The sequence below is a fragment of the Danio rerio genome, chromosome 7, assembly GCF_052040795.2.
Source record: "Danio rerio strain M-AB ecotype USA chromosome 7, GRCz13ab, whole genome shotgun sequence".
NCBI lineage: Eukaryota > Metazoa > Chordata > Actinopteri > Cypriniformes > Danionidae > Danio > Danio rerio.
In genome coordinates this window covers 6888364-6910265 of record NC_141027.1, presented here as the reverse complement: position 1 = coordinate 6910265, position 21902 = coordinate 6888364, and the positions used below count along the sequence as shown (strand labels likewise).

Genomic DNA, 21902 nt, shown 5'->3' with positions numbered 1-21902 from the left:
GGTAATATTAGCTGTATTAACCAAAATCTTTTTTGTACCAGGCTGTAAACACCTTTTTTTCTGCTGTAAAGTTGGCCATTCTAACAGTGGGCTCAATTGAAATTTGCTCTGTTTTGGAGCCAGGAGCGGCCCGGACTAGCTGAATTTCAGATGAATTGCAGTTTCAGTTACTTCCATATTGGCTTTCTGAGGGAGATCGGGAGGTTGCCACTTGGTAAGGATTATCCGGCTGGACAAAACATGTTAGCGTAATGAACAGTGTTTGAACACAGAGCTTATTATTTGCAATCTTCGTAAAGCCTATGGGAAAACCCTACAGGGATTTTATCAAGGGAACCAGTTTTATGCTAGCAGCAGATTAACCAACAAAGTGACGTCATAGTTCCTCCAGAAGTGCTGTTTTCATATTTAATTTCTGTTATCATGAGACTAACGAGAGACATAAAATATTATTATGAGTTATTCAATTCTGTAATAATAATGCAATAATGCATTAATACACACATTTGCACGCACACACACACACACACACACACAAACACACACAAACACAAAACTTTACATTTTAAAAATGCATTAATAATAAATGTTGAAGTATGATTAATAAACAATGTGAAGTGTTGTTCATTCATAGTTTATGTTAGTAAATCCAACCCTCATTGTAAAGCGAGTGAGATTTCAAATCAATAATGTTATCAAATGGCAAGCATGTATGAGCCTACAAATAAAGTATTACCTGTTTACTTTTTTCTACATTGAAACTGTGATTCAGCAGCAGGACGAACAATCAAACAGACTAAAACACAATCACTGTGATGTTTTCTAGAGATCTAGATATATGATAATCAGCATGTGGTGTCGTGTGTGTGTCGGGGGCGTGCACACCTCAGACACTGGCTCAGGCTCTCATTGGTCAGGAATAATCTCCTTCTGGTCGCGTGCGTGTGTGCAATGGTCACAGATGAGAGGTGTGTGTTTCGACTCTGCGTCCTTTGCCGGCGATGGGACGGTCTCTCTCCTCCCACAGCGTCACTCCATCGCAGGCACAGATCTGCTTGGGGTTCTGAAAGAGCCCGGCGGAGCGAGCGATGATCCCACATGCTAGTCTGTGAAACGCACACACACGCGCATTAATGATGCCACACACCAGTCTGAGGCCCCGTTTACACTAATGTGTTTTAGTTTGAAAACGTATAAGTTTTGCTACGGTTGCGCTATCTGTCCACTAGAGATGGGAAGATTAACCGATATGTATCGATACGCGGTCATGCGCGTGCACGATGCGAGTGCATCGGTTGAGCAGCAGAGGATGAATGAAATTTTGGAAGCAAATCGAGATGCATCGGTTTTTGCGAGATGCATCGGTTTTTCCGAGATACAGCTTATATTTTTAATATAGAATGTATGTTTTATTTATTAACAAGTGTTGTCAACCTGTTTTTGGCGCATAATTTAATAGACCTACATAAAGTATGCCTTAGCAACGGATTTGCGGATGTGTACACTTACACTACAACTCAGTGTATCAGGTGTGCGGATGAAGCTAGTGGTGCGCCCTCAGAAAGCGCGAGAAGCAAAACAAACATTTTATTCCCCACTGAGTTTTAAATCTAAAGTGTGGCAACATAATGGATTTAAGGATGGACGACATGACAGGACAGATGCAATTTGCAAAATGTGCCGCGCATCTGTAAAATACGCGGGCAGTACGAGTAATCTGAAATCTCACTTGAAGCGGCGCCACGGTGTTGTTCTGAAAGCATCTTCCAGTGTTCCTGCATCCCCGGCTTTCGCACTGCTTCAACTGTAGCTACCAGCTCCAAAAGTGGTGAGAAAAGCATTGCAAGTTTTTTTTTCCGTGCGCAACAGTTCTGCTCGCTCTACGCCAATAACGAATGCCATTGCATTGTTCATCTGCAAAGATATTCAGCCTAGTGTCACGGAGAAAGTAGGTTCTAAACACCTCCTCCTGTTAATTTTTATTTAATTATAATAATAATAATAATATTAATAATAATAATGATAAAAATAATGGGTGTCACGGTGGCACAGTGGGTAGTTTGACCACCTCACAGCAAGAAGATTGCTGGTTTGTTATATTTTTATTAGCCTGTTGTTTACAGTGACAGTGATGTTTCAAAGCAGCATAACACTGCTAGTTCACCACCTTAAGTTTTCAATATTCAGTGGCAAAATATATCTTTGTAAAACTTGTTTTCATAGTTGAAAAGTTAAATCACAATTCTTGTTGTGCAATGCTAAACCTTTGTGTTGAAAGAGTGCAAATATATATATTTTAATATATATTGCACTTATACATTCTGTTTATCTTGAAAATACTTAAATAATATGTGCTATTTGTTCTAAAATGGCCCTCTACTGTAAACTGACACTCTGGCTCTGAGAGAAGAGCCAGTTTGTAAAAAGTCTTGGTTTTGCTTGGTTAATAAATAATCAAACTCATTCAATGGCACAGCATCCTCTTTTACATAATCTCATAAACTTGATCTAATTAGTTAGTGCTGAATTATCGCATTGTATCGTGATATGGGTGTGAATCGTATCGTGTTGCATCGCAATATGTCACAAATGTATTACTAATATATCGGATCGTATTCTTTGTATCGAGATGCGTATGGGATCGGCATTATAGCTTAGATGCCCAACCCTACTGTCCACACTATGCCAGAGTTTTCGAGCGCCGAAAACAGAGCGCTTTGGAAACGCTGGAGAGGCCGTTTAAGGAAAAGGAAAAACATCTGAAAACGGAGGCGGGGCTGCTGAAATTCGCTACCTGATTGGGGCTTTTGTGTCATTGCGTATCCTTCCCTTATTCGTCAAGCCCCTGTCACATGACTATAACACATGGCTTTAACGCTACCGGAAGACAGCAGACCAGCCTTCACTGTAAACAACAACATGGACACACAAATGGGAGCGTTGTTTGCACTATTGTTTGTTTAGGTGCCATTGTGCAGTTATTCATTTGTTACGCTTAGTAACAACTCGACCTCGTCGTCTGTTCACAAATATACCTCTCTTGCTTTCTTTGCCATCGCGTTTAATGTTCAACTGGCGTTTGTTGACTAACAATAACCAAATGCCGAGCGAGAGACATGCTTCCTGTTTAAACTAGAACTTGCATGCCCAGAGTGCGCGAATGGTCACGTGACATACGTTTTTGGTGGCTAGTGTGGACGGAGATACTGTATGTTCAGAAACGCTAGATGAAACGCTAGTGTGGACGCGGATCGTTTTTGATCTAAAACGCCATTTTAAAACTAAAATGCACAAGTGTAAACGGGGCCTGAAACACACACACACACACACACTCACAGACACGCACACATAAACATACAGAAACACTTTGATTGACATTCTCCCTTTGTACATGCCATCAGATGGGGAAAACCCCGCCCACTAGTGACTATCTCTCCCTCATTAGCATAAACAGCCCTAAGTAAGAAGCAGCCGTCTGCCATTAGAGTTTTAAATCTTTCCCTATGCTGACACACGGTTGTTTGAAGCTCAGCTCTCTAGTGAAAAGAGCTCAATATCATATAAATTTAAAACGACAGGATCAAAGCCTAAAAGGGTCAGTTTTAAAAAGTTATACAACATTATTTGTGTGGTATTTTGAGCTGAAACTTCACACACACACATTCTAGGACAGGGATGTCGAACTCAATTCCTGGAGGGCCGCAGCTCTGCACAGTTTAGTTCCAACCTTAATTAAACACACCTGATATAGCTAATTGAGTCCTTCAGGCTTGTTTGAAACCTACAGGTTAGCGTGGAGCAGGGTTGGAACTAAACTGGGCAGAGCTGCAGCCCTCCAGGAACTGAGTTTGACATCCCTGCTCTAGGAGGAATGCTTTTTCTTCATTCTCCAAAGTAGACTACACAACATAAAGATATAAAATAACATAAATATTAACATCATTTTTGGTTTTATTTTAAGGTTCAGTTCTCGCTATTAGTAAACCATTAACTCTGGCTTTTAACCAACCCCTAATAAGCGGCTTGTTCTTAGTTATTAAGATTTAGGTATGGGCAGGGCCAGACGGAATCTGCGTTTTTTTTTTTGCTATTTCTGCGGAGAATTTTGGTAAAAATCTGCGGATTTCAGCGGAATTATTTTGGGAGTATCAAAACTAAAACCTTAATATATGAAATAAAAAGTAATAAATTACTGAATAAAACCTGAATAGATTTAGATTTACACAATTACTCAAGTAAATAAACAGAATTATTGATGGGCTAGAAATCTGCGGAATTCTGCGCACGCAGAGTCCATGTGGGCCTAGGTATGGGGTAAGATTAGGAATATAGAATAAGATACTGGAGAATATGTGCTTTATAACATCTAACAAACAGCTAATATTTTATTAGGAGCCACTAAAGTTAATAGTGAGATTTAGTTCTAATCTAAACTTCTCTTTAAAGGGTCACGAAACACTTGACTGACCTTTCTCCGGAGTTTCCAGTGGTTTTGGACAGCGGGTGATTCCCTCGACCCAGATCATCCTCTCCTGAATCCACCACCAGAGAGCGGCCGATCACATCCCATACCTGACAAACAGGACAAATGAATGATAAACCACCATAAAAACACATCAGATTAGAGGAAAGAGCTGTACATTTCTGACTCTTCTAAATCATTAAAATACCAATGTATGTTTGCAGATACTGGGCCCTATCATACACCCGGTGCAATAAGGCGCAAGACGTGTTTGGCGCGATTTGTTGCTATTTTCAGACCAGTGCAACCCTAATTTTCACATTTTGCACCACGTTGTTTAAATAGCAAATCCATTTCTGCTACTTTGTGAACTCATGGGTGTGCTGGTCTATTAAGGAGGTGTGTTAAGGCGCATTGTTGGCAAGTGGCTATTTGAGGAACAGAAATAGACTGCGCCATTGACCAACTAAAAGCTGCTCTAAAGTCAAGTGCAGAGCTTGTTAGTTATGCAGCTATGCAGGTCCAAACACTTACTCATTGCCTAATACACACAGGATGTACAGCAATACACACATATCTTTACATATAAAATAAATAAAGGATTAAATATGTTACAAAAATTATTATTTTCTACATAAATATAAAAACCACTGGCCTCCATGCCTCACCTCGGGGGGCTTTTTAAGTTTATTCATGACAACTTGCTTTTGTATAATGTTATTATTATCAGCTGTATATTTTATTATATGCATATTTATATTTGTTTTAATAAAAACCAGTTTTGATTTGTCTTCCTGTCGGGTTATGTATGTATGTTACTTGTTGTCTTTTTGGTGTCTATGTACAGCAGAACCTTTTTTCTAAAACATATTTCTCCTACGGGAGACAATAAATTTTACCTTGACCTTAAAAAAAAACACATTAAACACGTTTATCCACACAAAAATGCCAACTGGGACTCAAACCAGCAACCTTCTTGCTGTAAGGCGACAGTGCTATCCACTGAGCCACCGTGTCGCCTTTGCACAGTACTGTATATATAACATATATTAGGATAAACTGCACTGGAGGTGTTGCAAACATTGTTTCCAAGTGCACAAACTTAACTTCAACTAAGAGTCTTTGGGTGTAGCCATGTAAGAGTTGTGAGTCAAAGGTGTAATTACCATAATAACAGAGGCTTTGGATTATTACGCAGAACTGTCGGCCGCAGGGTTTAGAAACACACGCTGACGGACTGGATTTACCTTGATCTGAGAGTCCTCCAGTCTGAATGAAGCTCTGCCGTCTGGACCAGCGCTGATGTTTCCCAGATCCCCAACATGCTGGAGAGCCCAGAGAAACACATCTACTACTGTTCATCAGTCAATCAATCCACATTAACAGAAATACCAATCAATCAATCAATCAATTGTAATGGCAATACCAATCAATAAATTGATCAATAGGAATGCAAATGCAGTTAATAAACCATACAAATGTAATGCAAATACCAATCAATCAATCAACCAAACAATCAATAGTAATGCCATTACCAAGCAGTTAATTAATGGTAATGCAAATATAAATTAATCAACAGCAATGCAAATACTAATCAATCAATCAATAGTAATGCAAAATTATAATTATTATTAGCATCATTAATGCAACTGTACATCAATAAAAATAGTAATGCAAATACCAATCAATCAATCAATCAATCAAATCAATCAGCAGTAATGAAATTTCAATCAATGCAACAAATCAATAAACAGTAATAATTACTATTAATGCAAATCATTCAAATAAATAGTTTTTTTTTTGCAAATATCAATCAATGGAAAGTGGATAAAAACAGTAATATATAAAGCATATAGCAGAGCAATATAAAGGAGAAAAGGCTAGAAAGTAGCTAAAAAAACAAAAAATAGTACATAAATAAAATAGTATGAATATAAGCATGACTAGTAAATAATATTTTTATATACACTCTCTGGCCACTTTATTAGGTACACCTGTCCAACTGCTCGTTAACATGGCAGCAACTCAATGCATTTAGGCATGTAGACATGGTCAAGACGACCATGCTGCAGTTCAAATCAAGCTTCAGAATGGAGAAGAAAGGGGATTAAAGTGACTTTGATCATGGCATGGTTGTTGTTCTGAGGGCCTTGTTGATTCTAATGGTCAGAGGAGAATGGCCAGACTGGCTCCAGCTGACAGAAAGGCAACAATAACTCAAATAAGCACTTGTTACAATTGAGGTCTGCAAAAGAGCATCTCTGAACACGTCTGACGTTGAGGAGGATGGGCTTCAGCAGCAGAAGACCACAACGGGTGCCACTCCTGTCAGCTAAGAACAGGAAACTGAGGCTACAATTCACACAGGCTCACCAAAACTAGACAATAGATTGAAGAAACGTTGCCTGCTCTGATGAGTCTCCATTTCTGCTGCCACATTCGGACGGTAGAGTCAGATTTTTGGCAGACTTTGGGTCCATTAGTACTAATTGAGCATCGTGTCAACGCCACAGCCTACCTGAATATTGTTGCTGACCATGTTCATCCTTTAATGACCACAGTGTACTCATCTTCTGATGGCTACTTCAAGTAGGATAACATGTCATGTCATAAAGCGTGAATCATCTCAGACTGGTTTCTTGAACATGACAATAAGTTCACTGTACTCAAATGGCCTCCACAGTCACCAGATCTCAATCTAATAGAGCACAGTTGGCATGTGGTGGAACGGGAGATTCGCATCATGTATGTGCAGCCGGCAAATCTGCAGCAACTGTGTGATGCTATCATGTCAATCTGAGGAATATTTCCAGTAGCTTGTTAAATCTATGCCACGAAGGATTAAGGCAGTTCTGAAGGCATCCAACCAATGACTGTAAAAAATATGGACGACGCGACAGCCCCTTTTCCCACTGAACGCCTTGAGGGCAAAACGCCTGCTTGACGGGCACAAACTGTCGCAAAAGACTGCTGAAATTGGAGCCTTGACATGCGCAGAAGGACTGTCTGATGGAGCCAGAGGAGGAGCCGCGAAAATGAGCGGAGTCGAGCTTCCAACCAAACGCTTTATGTAAAATCTACCACGCCCCCCGAACTTCTCAGCATGCGTTTGCTGTCATATCAACACAACTGGATGTAATAACGTTAACAAATATGAGGGTTTTATATATTCAATCGCGCCAGCTCAGGACCGCAGCGCATAACCTACTCGCGGCGTCGCGGGCTGATTCCGGCTCGCATGCGGCAACGCCGGCTCGCTCGGCCGCCGCATCTGGCTCGATTGACTCGGGCTGGAATCGGGCAGTGAGTCCAGGCATCCGGAGTAGGTCCAGCAGAGGTAGTCAGTCTGAGCTCTGAGGGGTAAGTCTCCGGCAGGCGAGAATCTAGCTGGAACTGGCCCGAGTGTGTTTTGCCATCTTGGTGGCTAGGCGTACGTGTATCGGCAAACTAATAAAGCCCGAAAAAAGCCCTGACCTTAGCAAATAAACAGTGTTCCTCCAGGATCATGTATGTCAGAAACTGTAGTTTACTGCTGAACTCATTTTGTCATGGTAAAATAACACAGAAATCGAATAATAACACTTCAGTCTCTTGCCGAAGCTCAGACGCGCTGCTTTGAGAAACTGTCAATCACAGCTGTCAATCACGATGACACGCCCAGCATTAAATTACTGCTAAAAACAAACTGTTTACAAAAATGAAGATCTGCACCTATTTCAGCTCAATAACCAGTGCCTTAATCCACCAGAACCATCTTTCAGGACATTTTATTGCAAGTGTAATTATTTTTTTTATTTGGGCTCAAGTCTCCTTCATTAACACGGAGGAGGCGGGCTTTATGACTTGTACTGCAGCCAGCCCCCAGGGGGCGATCTAACGGCCGAGACCTTCACTCAAACGCAGGCTTGCGGCACACTTGCATCCAACCAGGTACTAGTAAGGTGTACCTAATAAAGTGGCCGGTGAGTGTATATTACTATAATAAATGAGCTGCTTTAAATACGTGTTTATTTGCAAAATCAGGGAATTCTGTTTTCATTCATTTACCGATGAAAAGTATAATTACTAATAAATATGATTTATAGAAGTAAGGGTTTTTAGTTGTTTTTTGTTGTATTACATTAAGCATTAAAGAGCACACTTACAAAAAACATATATATTTCTGAGAAATGCTGAAAACGGAGTTATACGTTTGCAAATAAACTTAATTAATAGGTATGTGTCTGGAATAAACTGTTAAAGTCGTATATTATATTGATTTTATACAGTACTGATATAGTGTCTTCAAAATGTTAAATAAGAGCATTACTAAAAACAAAGGAAAGCTAAATAAGTATACCCTGTCAGAGTCCTGTGGAGCTCCATGCTGCTTCCTGAATGGATTGAAATGATCTCCACAACTGATAAACAGAACACAAACCTGATTACTTAGCAAAACACATGCAAGACAAACAAGTTTAGCCTTAGCAGGTGTAATAAAGAGAAGTCTAGTCTGCATTTTTGGCGAGCACACAAGAACTGCAGATCAAATTGGATGTGATGATCTCTAATGGCTAGTATTACCCACAATGCATTGCACTTCGATTAGAACTACAAACATCGATTAGAACTACAAACATGGTGGATACATGTGACCGGCCCTGAAGTGAAGACTTTGTTAAAAATGTTGGAATGACTTGACTAATATCTAATCTTCTGGAATCTTCACATATTTCATGTTATATTTCTTTCACTTTCCTTCAACCACAATAACGTTGAGCTGCATGTTCGTGTTCATGATCTGCTGTATTGTTGATGGTACCTCCTGCAGTCCTGTGTGAGATCCCCCAGTTCATGCACATGCAGACCGTGAGCCCCAGGGCTCAGTCCGTCGATCGTCCCGTCAATCAAACAGCGGTCATGTGACAGCTGCAGGAATCTGACCACGCCCTGGACAAGCCCCGCCCCACTCAGCATTGCCACGGCAGCCCCCAGGTCTGATATATAAAAACACAAACACACAAAGAGCCGGTTTAGCCAGTTAACCAGATAAGTTTCAGTTTAGCTATGGTGTTTAGTTATGGTACACACAGGGACTGATTGTTTTGGTTTGGTCAACTCAAAACTAATCCTAGTATATCCTGAGTTTAATCAGCATCCATCATGGCTCTAACATTTAATTTGAATTTGAATTTAATTTTAGTTCATTTTATTTTACAACAAAGGGTCAGTGTGCAATAATTAACATTGCCCAAAAATGTAATGTAAATCTACCCAAATTAGCCACAGGCTAGTTTTCATTTGTGGTCTCTTTGCCAGATTTCACAGCCCTAATGCTGTGTTCACACCAGACGCAGAACGTGCGGATAAATCGCGATATTCGTGCGTAAATAGCCGCATGAACATTTGAGTTTACTCGCTTCTTTGCGCGTCAAATTCACTTCAGAACAGACGCGGATTCGCTTGATGAGCGGGGCTTTTGTCTGCCGGTGACTGTAGCTTCGTTGCTAAATGGCTAACATGGATTTTATGAAGAAAATAACAGTGTTTATGTGCTTTATGGAGGATGATAAACAGCGTCGATACGTTTAGGGCCGTGTCTGAGTCCACTAGATACTTTCAGAGGTGCATCCAGCTCTGTGAACTCATAAACTCCTCCAGGAACTTAACCTGGATGACGGAGGCTTTCAGCGGTGCTTCTGACTGAGCCGAGCCCAGTTTGAGGAACTATTGTCGGCTAGAGGATTTCCCCCAGGACACCAACAACAGATGCTACAGGACACAAAAAGAGCTGCTCCTGATTGGTTAACGCGGCAGGAATGTCCGCTTAATGTCAGGTTTTTGAACTCGAGCGATTCGCGCAAAACGAGCGTTAAGCCTGGTTTATACTTCTGCGTCAAGTGATCAGCTTGACCTAGCTGTGCCTTTGTACTTCTGCGCGCTTTTTCTGTTGTTATGTAATAACACTTCCGTTACAATATTTGGCAGTTAGGAGTATATTTTCCTCTGTGTCGAGTTTCTTGGCTGGTGTTTTGCTTTTCCTGAATACTTCCTGAATGTACAAGTGGCTCAAACTCGCTTATTTTGAGGCAGGAACCGGCGGACGTGCAACAACTTTAACTATGAGGTAAACGCAAAACAAAACTTTCCATCCGGAGCTCCTTCACGGGACTCCACACTTGTAAACAATTGCTCCATCGGGCTCGCGCAGCTATCGGTCCCGCCCAGACTTGTCAGCGCTACTAAGCTAACCAATCACAGAGCTTGTGCTACGCATCATTGCGACGTGTAGTTACATTTTTTGAGAGGTGCATGTCAGCGACGCCGACGGCCTGGGCATAGGGCTATGCGTCGTAGCATACGCGTGCGCTTGATGCAGAGGTATAAATCAGCCTTTAAGTGCGTCAATTCACGCCGCGCTGCACCATTTGTGCATATCGCGCCGCAGGATGTTTATTCGCGCGTTTGCATTGACTAAACATGTAAATCACTAGCGCATGACGCGTGTTCTGCATCTGGTGTGAACAGCATGAAAACCAACAAACATACTGTAGTATAGTTCGTTGTTGTGTGGGAAGAAGAAGACAGGGTCGGCGATATCAGGTAAGCAATATCTTTTATTTTGCTTTTCCACAGCACTAGCAAACTGTGTGCGTGGGTGTGTATGTGTGTGTGTGCTCTCTCCTCTCCCGACTGCTCCTCCCGTTCTCCTTAAGAAGGGAGTCTCTCCGGCCCAATCACTAGAAAGACAGGTGTTATTTATCATTTCTGATTGACCCGCTGATTAGCCGCCGGGCTCCTAGCATGCTCTCCCCCCTGATTGGGTGTTCGACCACGCTTACCTCTCCACATACCCCCACCGCCCGCCTCAGGCCGGGGAGCCGTCCGGCCTGCAGCCCTCCCCCCCCCCGCCCTCGAGAGGAAGTCGGCTACAGCCATTTGTACGCCCGGCCTGTGGATCACCTTGAACTTAAAAGGTTGTAAAGCTAGATACCAACGGGTGATCCGCGCATTGGTATCCTTCATGCGGTGAAGCCACTGGAGAGGAGCGTGATCTGAACAGAGGACGAATTCCCTACCCAGGAGGTAATAGCGGAGAGTGAGAACGGCCCACCTGATCGCCAGGCACTCCTTTTCTATGGTGCTGTACTTAGCCTCACTCTTGCTGAGTTTGCGGCTAATGTACAGCACCGGCCGTTCCACTCCCGCCACCTCCTGCGAGAGAACCGCCCCCAGTCCCCGATCGGATGCGTCCGTCTGTAAAACAAAGGGGAGAGCAAAGTCAGGAGCGTGCAATAGCGGCCCCCCACAAAGTATAGATTTTACCTTTGAGAAGGCCTGTTGGCACTGCTCCGACCATTGGACGGTATCCGGTCCCTCCTTTTTAGTGAGATCAGTCAATGAGCTGACAAGGGCCGAATAATTAGGGACAAAACGCCTATAATATCCTGCCAGCCCCAAAAACTGTCTCACCTCCTTTTTGGTCTTAGGTCTCGGACAGGTTGCAATGGCTGCAGTCTTATCAATTTGGGGCTGCACCTGCCCGTGACCTAAGTGGAAGCCCAGATACCTTACCTCCACTCGCCCAATTGCGCACTTCCGTGGGTTGGCCGTGAGCCCGGCCCGTCTCAGCGCCGACAATACCGCCCTCAAATGTTGCATATGCCGCTGCCAGTCATTACTGTAAATGATGATATCATCTAGATAAGCAGCGGCATATGCTGTGTGAGGGCCGAGTATTTTGTCCATCAGGCGCTGAAACGTCGCCGGTGCCCCGAACAGCCCGAACGGAAGCGTCACAAATTGGTGCAATCCAAACGGCGTAGTGAAGGCTGTTTTTTCGCGGGATATTGGAGATAAGGGGATCTGCCAATAGCCCTTCGTTAAATCCAATGTCGAGTAATATCGAGCAGCACCTAACCGGTCGAGCAACTCGTCAATACGCGGCATTGGATAAGCGTCAAATTTTGACACAGCATTCACCTTGCGATAATCCACACAGAACCGGACCGAGCCGTCCGTCTTAGGCACCAAGACAATCGGGCTGGCCCAGTCGCTGTGGGATTCTTCCACTACTCCCATTTTCAACATATTACTCAATTCTTCCTGAATCACTTTTTTCTTGTGTTCAGGTAGGCGATACGGCCGGGTCCTAACGACCACGCCCGGTTCGGTCTCGATATGGTGCTGAATCAGGTTAGTACGACCGGGCAGGGACGAAAACACGTCAGAGTATTCACGTTGGAGGTGCCGGATGTCGAGGAGCTGGCTCGCTGAGAGATGATCGCCCCCGGTGACCAGAGCGCTCGGCCGTTCACGGCCGGAGCTCTCCGGGCCCAGGTCATCCTCGTTAGTAACAAGCGTAGCCAGCGCCACGTCCTCCGGCTCCCTCCACTGCTTAAGCAGATTAATATGATAAATCTGACGCGAGTCAGCCCTGTCCGAACGAACCACCTCGTAATCGAGATCACTGACTCGTCGTGTGACCACAAACGGCCCTTGCCACTTGGCGAGTAATTTAGAGCTGGAAGTGGGTAGCAGTACAAGTACTTTATCTCCCTGTGAAAATTTACGGAGTTTAGTGCCCTTATCATATCGCCGGCGTTGGTCATCCTGAGCCTTAAGCAAATTCTCTGTAGAGAGCCGCCCCAGTGTGTGGAGTTTTGCTCTAAGGTCCAGGATATATTGAATTTCATTTTTACTTTTAGAAGGCTCGTCCTCCCAAGCCTCTCTAACAACATCCAAAACCCCTCTGGGCTGTCTGCCGTAGAGAAGCTCGAAGGGGGAAAACCCCGTGGAGGCTTGGGGAACCTCCCGCACAGCGAATAATAAGGGCTCCAACCACTTATCCCAATTTTTCGCGTCCTCGTGAACGAATTTACGGATCATTGATTTAAGCGTGCGATTAAATCTTTCCACCAGCCCGTCTGTTTGTGGGTGATAGACGCTGGTGCGAATAGATTTAATGCCCAATAATCCGTAAAGCTCGCGCATCGTGCGTGACATGAACGCGGTGCCTTGATCAGTGAGAATCTCCTTGGGGATTCCCACACGGGAGATGAGGCGAAACAGCGCCTCCGCAACGCTCTTTGCTGAGATATTACGGAGCGCGACTGCTTCCGGGTAGCGGGTTGCATAATCCACCAGAACTAATGCAAACCGATGCCCGCGTGCGGATCGCTCTAATGGCCCGATGAGATCCATACCAATTCTCTCGAAGGGGATCTCCATAATTGGTAAAGGGCGCAACGGCGCTTTTGGGGTGGCCGGCGGATTTACCAGCTGACATTCACTGCACGCAGCGCACCATCTGCTGACGTCACCGTGAATGCCCGGCCAAAAGAATCGGGTCATGAGGCGATTTAGTGTGGCCGCCTGACCTAAATGTCCGGCCATAGGATTAGAATGAGCCGCCTGAAAAAGCATTTCCCGGCGGCTCTTTGGTACTAATAACTGGGTTGTATCTTCTTTTGTCTGAGCGTCTTGGGTCACTCGATACACCCTATCATTAATAACCGCAAAATACGGATAGGAGAGGGGTCTATCAGGCTGGAGGATTTTCCCATCAATAACCTGCACTCTTTCGAGTGCATGTTTTAGCGTGTCATCACGCGACTGCTCCAGGGGAAAGTCTTTACACCGGGAAATTCCCAGCCCTTCCCCTGAGTCAGCGCGTGACGTCACCGCCTGGGATTCCCCCAGCTGAGCGACACGTCCCCTATCCGGCGATTTCTTCTTCCAAGAAGCACCCGCACATAAGACTCCCAGTAATCTATTAAATCCAGGCCAATTAGTTCCCAGAATTAGCGGGTGTTTGAGGTGCGAGTTAACTGCTACCTCTACTCTATGTTTTTTCCCCCGAAATTGAATGTCTATTGCCGTCAGCGGGTAGTGAATTACATCCCCGTGCACACACCTTACCCTTACCGTGCGGCTCATATCCAATGCCGGGTCTTGAAGCAGGCTTTGGTGGATGGAAGTCTGGTTACACCCCGAATCCACCAAAGCTTGATATGTACCCCCTTTTATACTCACTGGTACCCGGTATAGCCCGTTGCGACCGGGGGCGACGATTGGCGTGGCGGGGACGCGAATCAGCGCACTCGCCTCCTTCACGGAGCAGATTTTTGGTGCGCTATCCTCGTGCCCGCGACGCAAATGCATCGGCCCAGACCTTCCCACTATACCCCCGGGGCCAGCAGGAGCAACCGATTGAACCGGAGAGAATCCTGGCAGTGTCTGGGCAACCGCCAGGGGTCGTTGCTCCACCCCTCTGCCCGAATGAGGCCCCGCCCCTCTTGGGACGTTTGGCAGATCCGCCATTGCGCACCGCCGTCTGGGTGCAGGTGTGGGCGGTCTCCGCAGTCTGGGCCTGGGAACAGGAAGAGAGAGAGAGAGAGGGGGAGAAGAGAGAGAGGTTATTTCGCCAACCCTGGACCTCGCCACCAGGTGATCCTCCGCCAGTCGGATGGCCGTCTCCAGATCATCAGGCCGGTGGCACTGGACCCACTCCGATGTTCGGGAGGGGAGGCGGGTGATGAATTGCTCCAGCACCACGGCATCCACCAGTTGGGCGGTGGTTCGGCCATCCTGTATCAGCCATCTGCGGCAGGCGTCACGGAGCTGCTGGGCGAACGCAAAGGGCCGGCCGCCTTCAGCCAAAACCAGCGATCGGAAGAGCTGACGTTGCTCCTCCGGGTTGCGGCCGGCCCGCTGGAGAATAGCTCGCTTCAGATGAGCGTATTCCAGGAGATTCTGGGCCGGTAGCTGCTGTGCGGCGATCTGGGCTTCGCCCGAGAGCAGCGGGATGACTCGTACCGGCCACTCAGCCCGCGGCCAGCCACACGCCTCAGCCATCTTTTCAAAAAGATCCAGGAACACTTCCGGATCATCCTCCGGCACCATTTTCTGTAAGGTGATGGGAGGGTGGGCGGCAGATGTCGGAGCGGGCCGGATCCCCTGGGACAGCAGACTCCGGATTTGCTCGCGGTCCTCCCGCTGGGCCTCCATGAGGACTTGGAAATGTTGTTCCTGGATGTTCTTCAGTTCCACCAGCGTCTCATGTTGTTGTTGGTGGAGGACCGAGAGGGCCTGGATAGCTTCCGCAAATGGCATTCTTGACGGAGTGGTCATTCTGGCAGTGAGGCTCTTCTCCTTCCCCGGATTTCGGCACCACTGTAGTATAGTTCGTTGTTGTGTGGGAAGAAGAAGACAGGGTCGGCGATATCAGGTAAGCAATATCTTTTATTTTGCTTTTCCACAGCACTAGCAAACTGTGTGCGTGGGTGTGTATGTGTGTGTGTGCTCTCTCCTCTCCCGACTGCTCCTCCCGTTCTCCTTAAGAAGGGAGTCTCTCCGGCCCAATCACTAGAAAGACAGGTGTTATTTATCATTTCTGATTGACCCGCTGATTAGCCGCCGGGCTCCTAGCATGCTCTCCCCCCTGATTGGGTGTTCGACCACGCTTACCTCTCCACACATACAAATAAAAAGAAACTATGTTCACAATGTTGATTATTAAGAAGCCATTTCTTAAATCTATACTTAACCCTCGTGTACCGGTCAAATTGGCTACGCTTTCGTTATGTTGGCGGCTGTTTTTGCCCCATTGACTTCCATTATAAGCACGTTTCTTGATTGCAAAACCATGACCGCATTTAAAGGGCCATGACACCCCCCACTTTCGGTTAAAGTCTACTTCAGAATTTTTTCAAAAGATGCATGATTAATGGGCGTGGAGCTCCGCGAGCATCGGGCAGGAGTGGGCGTGGCCAGCAGGGGAGAAGGGGAGCGAATAACTGTTGATGTCAGTTAGCTCACAAACTGAGACAAACCGTGAGGAGACGCAAGAGTTTATAGTTTACAAAGTTAAAATGCAAAGAAATGAACAGTGATTTAATGCCCTGCTACATTTGTTATTTGTAATTTCATATACAGACAACAACAATTTATATCATTATAAAGATAAGTGTGTTCATAAACACTATAAATGAGGATTCTCCCTCAATCCCCATATCCAGCAGACTCAGTGCAGCAGGTCTCCTGACCTGTCTATTTTAACCATTAGTCCTGCTGGTAATCTGGAGGATTTAGGCAAACACAGCAGCACAGTGATGTGTCTGAATGTGAATGAATTCCTGATACAAGACAACATCCGCCATTCTCCAATTCGCGTGCTGCTCTCCCGACAAAAATGCTTGCAGCACACAAACAGCTTTGCTGTATAATCTGCCCTGACAGGATCGCGGGGAAAAACATGCAATAAACCCTGTGGATCATGAAAACAAACACATACGAGCCTTCATAAACGGCTACTGCGTGCCCGTGGGTCCGTGTCTCACAGCTTGAGCTTGGCACTGGTCTGGCAGGTCTGCGTCTGCCTTGCCTTGCCTTAGGAAAGCGCGTGCTGTCGTGCTCTCATGAATAATTAAGCAGCCGGCTCTTCTCATAGGATAAGAAAACTCCGCTATGAATAATAATGAGAAACCGACGCGTCATCATTGCACTTGCAGTTCTGCGCTACGTCGCCGATTTTGATCCGCCCCAAAAATCATTTTAAACCCCGAAGCTGAAATTAGCTGACAAAAGCTCAAAATTATCCAGTTTTCCCCACAATTAAAGCTGACAGCTGCTAACATTGTCTTAACTGATGCTCAACACACACAAATCTGTTAATATATATAAAAAAAAAAAAGTTCTCCAGGGTGTCCTGAACCTTTAATCATGCTTTTTTGATTGTTGCTGGTTTTCCCAGTTGGGATAAGGTCAATTGTGTCATTTTTACTGGTGATCATCAGTTGGCAACATTAACCCTTTAGATAAGCCTGTGCAAAAACAGTTTCTGGCTTTTATACGGAGTTCCCGGGGGTAAAAATAGGAGATTATAGTGTGTGTGCAGAAATACACTTACTGTGTTCTGAGAGCTGAGCTGATTATTTAGATTTTCTCAAACATGTCAAGATAAGTGTGTAAAGGTCTCTTTTTCTCTTTCTCTCTCTCACACTCCATATAAAAGCCAGAAGCTAAGCTTTATTTGAACTGTAACTGATGATCAACAGTAAAAATCACAAATCTTACCTCTTCTCAACTGGGAAAACCAGCAACAATTAAGAAGGCATGATTATATGCTGCCAAAGCTTTGTAATCTGAAATATGTGGTTATGTCGGTGCAACAGCCTGGTGGTTAGCGCGCCGACATATGGTGCAGTAGCACGTCAGGGCGTCCCAAGTTTGAATCCTGGCTTGAGGACATTTCCCAACCCTACTGCCGCTCTCTCTACAATTTTGCATCCTGTCTCATTACTGTCCTATCTAATAAAAAAATATTTTTTTCCCCTCTCCGCTGTCGCCACTGGCTTGCATGGTTCAGGATCTGGAAAGCTACTCATCGATGAATTTGCTCTTCAGTGTTTGGACTCTCAGTAACGACTTCAAACCACACTGAACTGAGCTAAACTGAACTGAACTTAAACACTAAAACTGAACTACCCTGATCCAGTTACTATGACCATTTATGTGAAGCTGCTTTGACACAATCTACATTGTAAAAGCGCTATACAAATAAAGCTGAAATGAATTGAATTGAATTAATAAAGGCAAAAAGGCCAAAAATAAATTTAAAAAAAGGAAAAAAAAAATATGTGGTTATACTTACAGTCAATGGGGCAAAAACAGCCCCCACCATAATGAAAGAGTAGTCAATTTGCCCAGAGTGCGTTGTTGAATTTTAGAAAAATTGTGAAAAAAAAGAAAAAAGCTTAAACTTTAGAAACATATTTTAAAACTTTAGAAAAAAAAGTGTCAAAATATGATTTATTACACAAAATCATTGCATCTGCTGAAACACTGAGAAATCTGTGGCCAAATTAAGACTCAAAATCACCCCAGAGCGGATGAAAGCACCCCCAACAGCACATAAAGATGATCAGTGTGTGCGGTCTGACCTGAGTCTGATCCTCCCATTCCCTTCAGCACGGCTCGTCTGCCGGTGCTCTCGATCAGAGTCTGGACCTGAAGAGACGTCAGAGCCGTTTCCACCAAAACCTCCTCCTTAGACAGGTTTACCTGCACTGACTGCACTCCTGAAACACACACACGCACACACTCGTGTGAATTTATTTTCTATTTGCAATATTTCCCCAATGATGTTTAACAGAGTCAGGAATTTTTACAGGATTTCCTATAATTTTTTTTTGTCTGGAGATTTTTATTTTAGCTAGACAGGGTTCAACGCTAAGGATTTTATACGGGTCCGATCGGGCCATTGGTTGAGATTTTTACTTGCCCTGCCAAAATTTTCATTGGCCCCACCAAAAAAAAACTAAAAAGTTAATAGCTATTTCTTGGCCACATATTTTAAATAATGGCAAAATTATGCCTGTGAATCTAGAATTTAAACATTTTAAATATGTTAATAAATGTATAATGAGCAAAATTCAAGACTTTATGCAAATGAAAGAGCAGTATGAAAAATGTGCAGGTATTTTAATGCAATTCTAAATCATTTTTATACAAATGGCTTGCCAAACTGACAACTGTTTTTTTTTTTGTTCTTTCTTTTCAGTTCCTTGATTTTGTACCAATGTAATTGTCTGCTTCTAAGACTTTAGAAACAGACGTTTTCTTTTAGCCTCATTGTTTAATTTTGCCGCCATGCTGCCATCTTCGCTGTACTGGTTGTTACTGGGTTACAAAAAAAAAAAAAAAAACGCGTTCATCGTTACTGGCCGATAGGGGCCAGTAACAATCCTGTCTACTGTCCCGAGTGTCTTTCACGCTGGCCCCGGGTCACCGGGCAGTCCTTATTGTTGAGCCCTGCTCGAATAAAAGCAGTTCTTAATTTTTAAAAACCATTTTAAAGTCAAAATTATTACCCTTTAAGCTATATTTGTTTCGATTGTCTACAGAACAAACCATCATTATACAATAACTTGCCTAATTACCCTGACTTTACCCTAATTACCCTAGTTAAGCCTTTAAATGTCACTTTAAGCTGAATACTAGTGTCTTGAAAAATATCTAGTCAAATATTATTTACTGTCATCATGGTAAAGATAAAATAAATCAGTTATTAGAAATGAGTTATTAAAACTATTATGTTTAGAAATGTGTTGAAAGAAATATCTCTGTTAAACAGAAATTAGGGGAAAAACAAAGAGAGGGGGAATAATTCTGACTTCAACTGTGTGTATAAAGAAGCATATGAAAGAGAGAACAGATCCTTGGCACAGAAGAGTGTCTGATTCCGGGTTTCACTCACCTGGATCTTTCTCCAGGACGGCTTTTACTGCATTAACACAGCTGTCACATGACATCTGCACCGCAAACTCAAGCTGCACAAACAAACAGGAATAAGAGAGAGTGTGTATTTACATTACTGCCGGGCAAAGATTAATCACATCCTAAATTAACCTTGTTGTGACTTAATAGATGTGTATTATATTTGCACACTCGTTTATTATATTCACACATACATAAAAACAAAACTATTTTGTTGCATACGATATTTAAATGTATCCCTCATTTGAATCATCTACACATTTTACATCTAAATAAATAAACATTTTCTTAAATATATGCATGTATGTGTGTATTTATAACAGAACGCACACATACATGATGTCACAACAAACTTTTATTTTGGATAGCGATTAAAAAAATCTAATTTAAATATTTATTAGACACATTTATTTCATAATCGTTTAATTTATTTTCAATGTGATGCTATATTTTTCATAATCACTAATTATAGTCTTTCTCTCTCTCTGTGCACATTTTTTTTTGCAGGTTGCAGAATAAATTAAAATTATGCTTCAATCAAACATTTAACTAGAAATATTAAATCCAGAGGGGCGACACGGTAGAGGTTAGCACTGTTGCTGGTTCGAGTCCCGGCTGGGTCAGTTGGCATTACTGTGTGGAGTTTGCATGTTCTCCCCGTGTTGACGTGGGTTTCCTTCTGGTGCTCCGGTTTCCCCCATAGTCCAAACACATGCGCTATAAGGGAATTTAGGAGTGTGTATGTGTGTTTCCCAGTACTGTGTTGCAGCTGGGCATCCTCTGTGTAAAACATATGCCGAAAGAGTTGGTGGTTCATTCTGCTGTGGCGACCACTGATAAATAAAGGGACTGAGCCAAAGGAAAATAAATGAATGAATAAATCCAGAGAATGGTCAAATAATGTGTGTGTCTGTATAATAAATATCAATATTTTACTTAAACCCAATACAAGTAAATCCAAGGAAACTGACAGTTTACTGTTATTTTCACAGTTTAACGTTAAATGTTCAGGTCTGACATTACATTACCATCCACAGTACAGACATACATATTATTAAACAGGATAAAAGTTTCCTTAAGCTGACAAACAGCAAGACTAGAACAACAAGCAAAAGCTTTATAAATGTGTCAGTCCTGGATTAACTTGTTAAAGAAATTATGTTGATAATTATGATGATGATGTAATTAACTAAATGAACGGGAGCTGTAGGAATGACGTTATTAGAGCTAACCTTATTGAACGAGTGATTCAAATGTAGCACACCCTCATATATAACCTGTCTAATCAAAACCTAGACTAATAGCGATTACAGCACTTAATATTAAAATAATGATGATTAAAGTCACACCTTCGCTGCTCTGTTTGTGTCCATCTCCAGATCGCACGTTGATAGTGACGTACGCGCAAGTTCCGCGTTAAGACAAAACAAGAGTCCCATTCAGGTGGAAAGTCGTCTTTTTTAAAATAAGGGTCCCGATTCCGGGGTAAAAAAAACGTAGCGGACAAATAATGTATGTTTATCAAACATTAAATAACCTAAATATCAACAAACCAACAAATATATCATTACCAAAAACCGGAGATCTTGAAAGTCTGACGACAAGCTGAAGTGTGGAGTGACGTCATCAAAATCGTTGATCCATATCAAAGTGTGAAACCGCATTAATTGTAATATTTTTAGTATTTTTTTTGTTATTATTTATTATTTTTTTACTTTGTTTGACTTATTATGTACTTATATATAACTATTCTATAATTCTAAATCTTTTTATGTTCCAGTGTATGTTTTTTTGATGTACCAAAAACATTTCCTGAAGATTTACATCAATTATCCTTTACATCATATACATCCAATATACATCAATTACATATTATTTCATTAGAAAAAATAGGAATCTGTTAAAGCTTTAACAACTAGCCTATTGTCATTTAAATTTAATTTATTTAAATAGCAACAGTCTCAGTCACGCTGCCGCAGCAGGTCAACACAGGATTCGGCTTGGTGTTAAAGCCTTCGTCAAGGGATTGTTTTCATAATTTTATTATGGCATAGGAGTTAAAGTGGGACAAATGAGCTCATGTATGGGACAAATTCTGGACCTTGGTCAGTGAGAGATGGGTCTTTTTAAACCTGTTATATATCCAGTACCTCTGTTATATATGCTCTTCATATCTTTGCAG

At 43.1% G+C, this 21902-nt stretch overlaps 2 protein-coding genes across 3 annotated transcripts; both read right to left on the bottom strand.

The window, feature by feature from the left end:
• Window positions 1-178: 178 nt before the first annotated feature.
• ccs (copper chaperone for superoxide dismutase) lies at window positions 179-21118 on the bottom strand. Of its 2 annotated transcripts, none has more exons than XM_087259330.1 (8): window positions 21070-21118; window positions 19701-19773; window positions 18385-18522; window positions 9264-9438; window positions 8440-8862; window positions 5710-6456; window positions 4469-4572; window positions 179-1106 (listed from the first exon to the last, which is right to left on the bottom strand). In XM_087259330.1, exons 1-5 carry the CDS (start codon window positions 21091-21093, stop codon window positions 8712-8714), a joined length of 561 nt encoding a protein of 186 aa, XP_087115456.1. In that variant the 5' UTR covers window positions 21094-21118; the 3' UTR covers window positions 179-1106; window positions 4469-4572; window positions 5710-6456; window positions 8440-8711.
• Window positions 9603-15810, bottom strand: LOC147843006 (uncharacterized). Its single transcript, XM_087260097.1, has 3 exons — window positions 14477-15810; window positions 11284-11698; window positions 9603-9610 (listed from the first exon to the last, which is right to left on the bottom strand). The coding sequence occupies exons 1-3, from the start codon at window positions 15572-15574 to the stop codon at window positions 9603-9605; spliced, it is 1521 nt and encodes a 506-aa protein (XP_087116223.1). The 5' UTR covers window positions 15575-15810.
• Window positions 21119-21902: the final 784 nt, after the last annotated feature.